This window comes from Aulostomus chinensis, chromosome 9, assembly GCF_037954235.1.
Source record: "Aulostomus chinensis isolate RoL2024-O1b breed Wild chromosome 9, RoL_Achi_v1.0, whole genome shotgun sequence".
Classification (NCBI taxonomy): domain Eukaryota; kingdom Metazoa; phylum Chordata; class Actinopteri; order Syngnathiformes; family Aulostomidae; genus Aulostomus; species Aulostomus chinensis.
Window position 1 is genome coordinate 18,125,498 of NC_141328.1, and position 10,583 is coordinate 18,136,080.

The window sequence follows — 10,583 nt, forward strand, 5'->3', positions numbered from 1 at the left end:
TCTCTCTCTCTCTCTCTCTATATGTTTCATTGTTAGCCTAGAATGCAGGTTGAAAAGTATCCATAGGTCCGGCATTCTCATTCTCATGCATCCCCTCTCTCTGGGATAGTAGCATTCCAACGGTTCCGTATTTTCTGCTTTCGTCTACATTTGACTTTTATCAGAAACCCATTTCTCGTATATATATATATATATTTTTATATATATAAATGTTTTCAATTGCCCGTTTGACTCTCTAACAAGATTCCCTTCAGATATGCATTTGTTCAAGCTGGTTTAAGTTTACTTGTTGTGACAACAGAGGAAACAAAAGTGAATTGAAACCACAGTCTACATATTGAGGAGAACATTCAGAAATGGACCTGTTCTGATTTATAATGCACTGCGGTTTCTGTTTCACATAAATTCACTGTAAGGTTAGAGGGCCTGAGTCATTCATGTAAAACAAGTGCAGATGTTTGGAAATCCAACTCCTCTATGCGGTCTAAAGTTGGCTGATAAGGGTCATTTGTAAATTCCTCTTGGCTTCAAGTTGATGTGGTTCTACAGTTTGTTAAATCACACAGTAAAAATAAATGAGTTTTGATTCGAGAGCAGCTGTTTCTGTTTACATCTTACATATGATAAAAGTCCATTTTGGATTAATAAATCTGCACCATAGTAACAGATTTGACAGACAGCACAATTAATACAGTGATTTACCACACGGGTTGGAAAGAACAGACCAATGTAAAGGATAGAATGTCAAGAGGGGAACTTATGAGTGTGCATACCTCCACCACAGCCGCACAGTAATTAATCCAAACCCACATAAAAGCTTTCTATAAATGTTTTGCTGTCACTCAAGACTATTGAACCTCATGCATTGGCTAATAAATCTATCAACAAACAGATGGAGATAAAACCAAGTCCATTCGGTTGCTTATAGCTTTTCTGTTCTTCACAAATGTAATCCATAAATTTAATTGAAAATAAATCACTCTCGAAGTTTGAGTGACCTGAGTGATCTGAATCAGCTGAGAGATTTCAACTGCAGTTGGAGGTTGCCACGGTGATGATAACTGCTTAGTTCCAACTGAGTGATACCTGTAGAAGGTATTTACTCAAAGACCTTAACTGTTTCTGGAGACTCTGTGGAATACAGTGATATAAATCATTTGTTTGCAAAACACATGGAGTAAAAATGTCCCCTTTTTGAGGTTCCATCATGAAAACCTTATATATAATCTTTAATTGTGCCTTTTTGCAAATAAGATCATTGAGTATTTTTGCTCAGATAAAGTCAAAAAAGACAAATGAATCCATAATCTGACACGACTGTATATTCTGTCTGACACACAGAGAACCCAGTAGTGCACGGTAAAATGTGCCTGGCGCGGGCTATGAGATATGGGAAGAGATGGTCCCCTGGGGTTCTGTTGTGCTATGGAGAATAACAACCATCTCCTTTCCAGCACTTTTTTTGAAACACTTTTATATTCATGATTTTTTTATTATTATTATTTTAGTAAAGAAGAGAGTATTCTTTCTAAGTCTTGTTTCCCATATGATTTCCTCACTCTGGATAACTCCAAAGGAACACAGGCTCTACAGTCTCGGACTTGTTTTGATGATGAACCAATTATTCTAATGGGATGTCTAAGTCCATATTTTCTTTTGTTGCTTTTGTTTTGCTTTGTTTTGTTTTGTTTTCTTTGGATTACAGTGTGCTCATAAATTGTCATTATGCATTCCTGCATCATGCATATTTACAGAGCTATATATGTCTATAGAGTGTGTGTTGGTAGAAATGTATAAAGGTCTGTATCTGACCTCTCTGCAGGGAGGACCAGGATGTGAATACTGCAGGATATCCGCAGCAGATATGAAGACGATACTGGGCTCTAACGCTCTCAAAATGTTTGGAAGTAAGACATGCAGTGTTCATACAGTTCCTTCACAGTAAAAATTCACAAAGCAATTGTAATTTCATCGCTTCAAGATATTTTGGCAGTGGTGACACAAGAAGATGACAGGGTTTACTTCCCATGTTGCTTGAAGCTACCTGGACAGGTAGACAACCATTCACACTCACAGTCACACCTACGGTCAATTTAGAGTATCAATCAGCCTCGTCCCCTCTTGATGTCTTTGGACTGTGGGAGGAAGCTGGAGTACCAGAGAGAACCCACACAGGAACAGGGAGAACATGGAGACTCCACACAGAAAGATACTGTGACGGAGCCGGGGCTCAAACCTGGAACCTTCTTGCTGTGAGGCGACAGTGCTGACCACTGCACCACCGTGCTGCCATGTAACAAAACGCAGAGGAAAATACATTTTAGTTAGCCTGAAACATGACGTTGTTTGCCCTTCTTATAAAACAGGCATCACCACAGAGTGAATACAGGTCATACAAATGTAAGTGTATGATGATAAATAAAAGAAATTCAAGTCAAACATTTGAGTGTAACTTGTTACAGGGAATAAATAATCATGTAGTAAGCAAATATCCAGAATATGAAGCTTATTTAGCTTTGACAACTGACATTAGCTTACGCAACATAATGCTGGCATGAAACTAGCAATGGGGCTTGCACTGTCCTTAAGATATGAGCCCTCTTAAGTCTCGTACATAAACAAGATAATTTTCCTCAAGTAAAAACACAACAAAACAATTTTTTTTATTTTATTTTTGGAAGATCTGTTTCTGTTTAATTTAGCCTTAATACAATCTACCATTGAACTGACTCATTTTGTATTTCGGCACTCTCAGTACTCTAAGCACATCACAATAGTGCTTCATTCTCCCCTCATACACACACACACACACACACACACACACACACACACGGATGGAGAAGGCTGTCATGCTAAATACTGACCTACTCATCAGGAGCAATCATCTCCTAAAAAGTGGCTGAAACACATGCATAACCACTACTGTTTCTTATTTCCGTCATCTCTCCTCAGGTTGTATCCCGTGGCCGTGTTTTGAACTGTTGGGAGATGAAGACCCTCAGATCTGTCAGCACTTTGTTCAAGCACCAAATGATGTGACGGTGGAGGTTGTAAAAGATCCAGACCCCACATCTGATACGATTGTTGTCTCCTGGAAGCCCAGCTACTACGGTATGTTGACATAGAGCGGGAGCTGCATCCATACCTCTTCCTGTGTTTTCCTCCAGTCTGCAATTTGTTTGAGAGTCATATGTTGGAATTTAAGACAAGGTACTTTACTCATTTATCATGTCACACACGGGTGCCCTCCCCCAAATGTATTACTCACATCAGCATTTGACAAGAAGATGCATGTCAAGTGAGCGCCAGGTGAAAGGGTCACACTAGGTATTGCATGCCAATAATTCTTCAAAGTGTGGGAACGACCTCCTCTAAAGCTTTGACAGGTACTTCAGTGCAGCTAACCATGCAATAACTTGTATTCCGCTGGCGCCATAAGCAACATGGATGACGGCTCCTGCTGGGTCCGTGGGAGTCACCGCTCTCTGCTTCCTTGTGTGTTTGCAGGCATCTCCTTCCTGCGAGGCTTTCAGGTGACACTCCAGGCTCTGGGAGGGATGAGTGTCGCCTGCCAGCTCTTCCTTTTCCACCGTAACCTCTCTCTGTCAGCTTCACATGCTCAAAGGGTAAGACGGACCACGGGCACGTTGGCCTCAATATTGCGGTTAGTGTCTTATACATGCTCACGTATCAAACCGTTGGGAAAGGATTTGAAGTATCGTGTGAGCTGACAGCAACGTCATCCTCCACAAACCTAAAAATGCACCCTTTGGTGGATAAAACATGTAGATATTATGTTGAAGAAAAGTCAAAGGCAGCTTTAATATTCCAACAGGAAGTTACTGATGCGGGAGTCAATTAAGTGTGTGTCGTGAAGGAGTTAACATTCCATTTCATGTGTGACACCCCACTCACACACCCAAAACACCTACGCAGCTGGCTAGACCTTCATATCTTTGATGAGCGGTTGTTTGGAATGCTGCACAGGCACAAGTAGACATGCCATCCCTGTATTAACTGGTGGCAAAGAGGAAGGAGAACCACAGACACACAAAAAAAAGTAACCGCATGACAGCAGTAAACATTAGTCAAAAATAACATAGTTGAAAATACAAGACAGATTTAATTATACGAAGCCAAATCACAAGAACAGTTACATCAAAACAAGTCTTGTCATGACAATTTTTTTATTGTACCTTAAATAAGTGAGATTATTCTCATTGTCTGCTAAGTACTTTTATTTTGAGAGAATACTTGGATAGGCTTAGTTTAAAGCCCGAAGTACAGGATCAAGCATTTATGCCAACGTGCCTGTCTCAATGTCCCCGACCTTTGACATTCAAATCTTTTCAGTTCATCCTTGAATCCCAGTGGATGTTACCCGTGTGTGTGTGTGTGTGTGTGTGTGTGTGTGTGTGTGTGTGTGTGTGTGTGAGTGTGTGTGTGTGTGTGGAGTGTATTCACATCATGATAGTGGATTTAATTCTACAGGTGTACAAGTCTGACCCTTTCTCCAGCCTCTCCTTGGGGTCCGAATATGCTGTAACTGTCATGGCCCTGCCAGTGCCTGAGGAGTGGGAGAGGTTCTACCAGAGCAAGATTTTCTCCACTCGATGTGAGAACCCCCCCCCCAACACACACACACGACACACACACACACACACACACACACACACACACACAGAACTGTCTCATGCCAGTGATCACATTCTTCAACATAACACATTCCTTCGCTCCTCACCCAAACTGTGATGGAAATACTGTAAGTGGATGTGATTGACATTTCAGAAAATGCTTTGATGGGCGATGCTTCACACTAAAAGTGTATTTTGCCCTCCAAGCGCTCACAAAGGCCTTTTTTTCCCCCTTCCTGCATCTCTTCTTTGTGACTCCAGAATGCAGAAAGAGCCAGACACATATATTTAGCTTGAACAGCTACAACATAACAGAGCAAAACTTGCCTCAACCTAACTTTACACCAAGCCATTGTTGTATGGTTGCTTCATGGTAACCACAATTGAAGTTGAAGAACAGAAAGTTCATGTCATCAGAGGCATCCGATGGGAATGGATTGAAAACGCTTCAGTCTTTTTAACCCTTTTGTAAAGCCAGTGATGGATTTATCGTAAGATGCACATTCTGTTTTTACAGCGTGTGCAGAGAAAAACGGCCTCGAGCAGTGCAAAAAAGGTGAGAAGCAACATTTCCAGACTCTCTATTGCCACAATTACGCACGCGCACACACACACACACACACACACACACACACACACACTCACACACACACACACACACACACACACACACACACACACACACACAAATCAGTCTGGTCCAACTGCAGGACACTGGTCCCCTTCAGCTTTACATTTATTTGTGATTTCTGGCGTGGCTGCAGACTGGTACCCCAAATATACTGAGGTCCAGCAGGAGGGACGTGAGATCACCGTGACTTTCAACCTGGCTCCTCCAAACCTGGGCATCAGAAGCTACTTCTCACTGTGCTACGCCAACGGCATGAAGAAATACACTGATATTACACCTGTGAGTGCTTCCATCCCCTGCAGCTTGTTTACTTGTATTTGACCACAATAATGCTTTGCTGCCATCCATCCATCTATTTTCTATACCTCTTATCCATTTGTCCATGGATCCTAGAGCCATAATGCTTTGCTTTGTGAACTCAATCATTGTAATAACAATAAATGTAATTTTCAGAATTTCTCCAGAAACACAACTCATCACAGCTACCAGTTGAGTGACCTCCAAGAAGGAACCAATTACACCTGTGAGGTAAAATCATATTTTATATTAAACAAATTACTGTTTACGCCAAATAACTCTGTTTTGAGCACACACTCTTATAGAATTAATAGGGTGCTGCAAGTAAGACATATTTTTGTAGGCCACCTGGAAGTTAGCATCGCCATGGGTTCCCTCGACCAAAAGCTTATGGGATATTTATATTAGATTTAGCATCGATTGGGGACACAAGTTCTGCAGCAAACCAAAGCATAACACCTACACAATTTGTGTAGTACAAAATGTTATTGTATCTAACTAGCTTGGCGCTTCTGCTTTTGCTGCGGCAACATTTAATGTCTAAGATAACTCATCTAGCCATTTGTTTGCAACCATCATTTCTAAGACACACAGAGTGTGTGGACCACAGAACTTCTTTCAGGCATTTAATTGAAAACTTTCGCTTCAAGACAAGGGAACTCTACATTCAACAATCTAAAGCCCTTGTTGGTTTTATGATATTAGTTGATAAGGAATTTTATCTGATAGCTTCTGTTTGAACTTTCTTGTGCCTCATCCTCATCATTTGTCTGTAAGGTTAAAAGCTTGGTCTGACCCCAAGGGCCTTGACCCGGGTCTGGGAGTGAACCTGCGATGCCTTTTCATCATCGTAAATTTGGAGTCAGAACACTTACTGATAGTAAGACAGCATTGTCTCTCTGCGTAGCCGAGCTTAGACTACGTGAAGGTTACAGGACTTTCCAATTCGGTAGTCACTTGAGCTTTTATACATTTTTTTGTTACCCCTGCAGATTAACACCCACCTACCCTTAAGATTTCCTTTTAAGGTATATGAACATGTAAACCTACTAAGAGTGAAACTTCTGGAAAACAAGAACACAAAAGCATATCGCTTCAAAGCGGAGGAAAGGAAGTCTTGACACCAGACATACGATTGTCTCGAACTTAAATGTGACTTGACCATAAAAAAACAACACAAAGTTCAACCATCGCTCAAACATGAGAAAACACAGTGTGATGTGGGGATGTGACTCAGTCTCATCTCCCAGCGAACCTCACTGGATAAATCCAGTAAAGTGTCCAGTGTAAACCATCTCTTAGACTCCAGCCTGTTTCTGATGAATTCCTTCAGCACACAAAATTGCGCTACAATAGAAATACAAAAGTTATGGTATCTTTAGTTATGCTGCACTATATCAATAATAAAGTGAGCTATGCTCAAGGCCACGGCTACCTTGTGACCGACAATTTGCTACTACGTGACACTTAGGATGGAGGTGCAGCAATGTGAACCTGTGGCACGTTTAAATACGCATGAACTTGTCTTTGTTTGAGAACCCTGATCCTTAAGTCAGTTCACAATGTCGAAAACAAAATTTATCTTGCTCCATGGAAGCTAACTTGCAAGGCGGAGCGAGAAGCCAGTTGGAAACATAACCCCGGTTTAGTACTAAGTGCACCTTGACACTGAGTCCTTGGTCGAACCCCCACTTTCTCAGCTCCATTCTCTCATTCAAATATGGTTACTTCTCTCCCAAATATTATTTTCCTCAAACCACTACAGAATTTCCAAAGTCAGGAATTAACTTCGGACTCAACTTTGCTTGCTTGACAGATTGCAGCAAATGAAGTAGATGCAGTGAGGAAAACATTCAACGTTCAGGTCATGCACATTCGAGAAGGTAGGAGCTTCTTTTTGCTGCTGATTCACATAGACGAAGGTCATAGGTTCTCTGGATAAAACTTAATTTCAGAAATCGACTTGTTTGGTTATATGATGGCCCTGCGATGGACTGGCGACCTGTCCAGGGTGAACCCCGCCTCTCGCCCGTTGATGCTGGGATAGGCTCCAGCCCCCCCGCGACCCTTAATGTGTAGGAATAAGCGGAAGACAATGGATGGATGGATGGACTTGTTTAGTTGTATGACTTAACTCGCTAAGATATAGTTTGATATTTTGGGGAAATATGCTTGTTTGCTTTTCTGGCAGGGCAGCATGGTGGTGCAGTGGTTAGCACTGTCGCCTCACAGCAAGAAGGTTCCGGGTTTGAGCCCTGGCTTGGGCACAGGATCTTTCTGTGTGGAGTCTCCATGTTCTCCCTGTTCCTGTGTGGGTTCTCTCTGGTACTCCGGCTTCTTCCCACCATCCAAAAACATGTAATTGGGGACTAGGCTGATTGATACTCTAAATTGACCGTAGGTGTGACTGTGAGTGTGAATGGTTGTCTGTCTCTATGTGTTGGTCCTGTGATGGACTGGCGACCTGTCCAGGGTGAACCCCGCCTCTCGCCTGAAAGCCACTGGGATAGGCTCCAGCCCCTGCAACGCTTAAAGGGATAAGCAGTAGAAAATAGATAGATGGATGGATGGATGGATGGATGGGCTTTTCTGGCAAAAGTTAGGTGAAATGATTGATACCACATACATGCCTGGATGCTATTATGACGTTGTAGCCAGGTAGTGACTTTGTAACCTCACAATAAGAGTGGAAAAGAGTTTGCCAGGATCTTTTCAGTTAAAAATAGAGTCCCTACTTCTCTACAAGTTCCACTGTGGACACGATTGCTATGCAGTATTTTTTAGTGTTCCCTTCTTCCAAAGGTAGTCCTAATGCTAAGCTAAGCCAAGCTACGCTAAGGTAATCAGCATACAGATATAACACTGTCCTCACAGCAGAAATGTGCTGAAAAACTCAATCTTAAACTTCTTTCTGTGTGATAATACTAAACACAAAGCTTCTCTCCTCAGATACCACCTCTAAAGTCTCCGTCTCTCCCTCCTTGACTCTTGTGCTTCCACTGGGCCTGGTGGTGACAGCCATATTTGTAGTCTTACTCGCTGTTGTTACCAGGAAGAGGCCTATCCAGCAGATGAAGAAACTAAACATAAAATCAGGTGTGAGGACAGACGAAAGTTGTTGCATAAAATCACTTTTATTCCATGAAAGCAAATTAAACTTGTCACCCACTCAGACGCTATCAGGCAGCATGAAGAGAGTGGGACCCAGGGGGAAGTGATGTCATTACCCAGAAACAGGGCGATCCCGCCTCGTCTTCTGATTTGCTACAGCAGCTATGATGGCCCCGCCCACATCAAAGCAGTCATGCAGCTGGGTGCTTTCATCCAGCAGCACATGGCCACTCAGGTAGGCAGCCTGTCATCCTTTGGCTGTATATTTTAGACTATTAATAGGCTTTAGCTGTAACAGTGAAGAAATGCCACAGAGAAGACATGATTATTGACGATATTTGGTGGAATAAACGTCTGAGGCAGTGCTGTTCTATCTGTTTTATTTCTTCCTAGGTGTGCCTGGACCTGTGGGATTCTCTGAGCATAGCCAAGGAGGGCAGCATGGCCTGGCATTGCCGGCAGATCCAGGAGAGCGACTTTGTCTTGGTGATCTGCTCTCGTGGCCTCAGACGCAAACCTGACCCTCCAGAGCTTGAGGGTCACGATGAAAATGGCGAGGAAGACAGATGGCTCGTGCTCGGGTCCACCAACTTTATCTCTGATGTTATGGTCCATGTCATTGGAGAGGAGGTGGGCCGAACAAAAGCCAGAGGCCAGGACCTTTCCAAGTATATTGCAGCCATATTTGAGTACTCTGAGGAGACAGACATTCCCACTGAGCTGAGGCTGGTATCACACTACACGCTACCCCGCGACTTACCTCTCCTGTTCTCTTGCCTCCATGAAGTTCCCCTCCACAGGCCGGGGAGTTACCTGAAGGTACACCACATCTCAGAGGAAGGCTTTACTAAGTTACCTGCAGGGGCAGCATTGCAGAGAGCTATCCATGAGGCTGGGGTGGAAATGAGGGCAAAAAGGCTTGACTGTGGGGAGGCAGGGATGGGACAGCACTAAACCTCTGTCCAGTACAACCAAAGTCTGGTTTTAGCGATAGAAGGTCACAGCACCTGTCTATTTCCATATCTTGCCATACTGGTAGGATGTTTTGCAGCTTACGTGGCTTCAAGCAACAGCGCCACCCCAGTGACGCTGCAGTGTTAGCAAGCATGCACGACAATGACCCTTAATATGTGTTCACATGCTCTGTGTGTGTGTGTGTGTGTGTGTGTGTACAGGAAGGACTTGATAAAGAATGTGTGTGATGGTCAGTAGTAAAGCTAAATGTGTTCAATGTAATTTGACTTTTTCTCGTCATTCTTTTGCCATCCTATATATAAGCTATTCTGACATTAAACTTTTGTAATATAATAAACTATGAATCACATACACGTTCTCCACCCAAATGTTATTCTGTGGGAATGTTTTCCTTGAAGTACTTAATGAAAACATGTACTGTACATATTTCATGTACAAACAAATGGTGTTATAGGTCCTATCATTTTTAACTTTATGCTGATGTGAAGTCAACTGTGTAGATAAATGTTGTGGGATGTATTTATAATGTCACCATTAAAAAAAAGCAACAGCAGGTTTTTTTTGTAATTAATCACATCTATATATCTATATATATGTTTTTATAATTAATCATATATTTGTACATATACATACATATACACAGATATATGTATGGTATATGTATATCCATATGTATATCCATACACACACACACACACACACACACACACACACACTCTCAGGGGGGTTTCAGAGCCAGTGGTGGCAAGATTTAACATCATCTCACAGTCGTCATCAGTTAATTTACGGTCACAATTTGTTCCCTCAATTTAATTAATTTTGACCACAGGGGATAACTTGTTCCCTCAATTAAGTTATTTTGAAGCCACAATATATACTTGGCTCCTCAATTTATTTAATTCATGGCAACAAAATAAGACATGCTCCACAAATAG

The 10,583-nt window shown here is 42.2% G+C and overlaps 1 protein-coding gene across 1 annotated transcript; it reads left to right on the forward strand.

Annotated features, from left to right (window-relative positions):
* The first annotated feature begins 1,824 nt into the window (after window positions 1-1,824).
* LOC147256153 (interleukin-17 receptor D) lies at window positions 1,825-10,143 on the forward strand. Its single transcript, XM_086212720.1, has 11 exons — window positions 1,825-1,907; window positions 2,953-3,111; window positions 3,508-3,626; window positions 4,492-4,615; window positions 5,152-5,190; window positions 5,399-5,544; window positions 5,719-5,793; window positions 7,379-7,445; window positions 8,512-8,658; window positions 8,736-8,908; window positions 9,067-10,143. The coding sequence occupies exons 1-11, from the start codon at window positions 1,865-1,867 to the stop codon at window positions 9,625-9,627; spliced, it is 1,653 nt and encodes a 550-aa protein (XP_086068846.1). The 5' UTR covers window positions 1,825-1,864; the 3' UTR covers window positions 9,628-10,143.
* The last annotated feature ends 440 nt before the right edge of the window (window positions 10,144-10,583 follow it).

Excerpts from the sequence above, each read along its gene's own strand:
- LOC147256153 (XM_086212720.1), top strand. The coding sequence starts at position 1,865 with ATGAAGACGATACTGGGCTCTAACGCTCTCAAAATGTTTGGAA. Across the intron at positions 5,545-5,718 it reads AATACACTGATATTACACCT|AATTTCTCCAGAAACACAAC; the intron begins GTGAGTGCTTCC and ends TGTAATTTTCAG. Across the intron at positions 8,659-8,735 it reads GAAACTAAACATAAAATCAG|ACGCTATCAGGCAGCATGAA; the intron begins GTGTGAGGACAG and ends TCACCCACTCAG.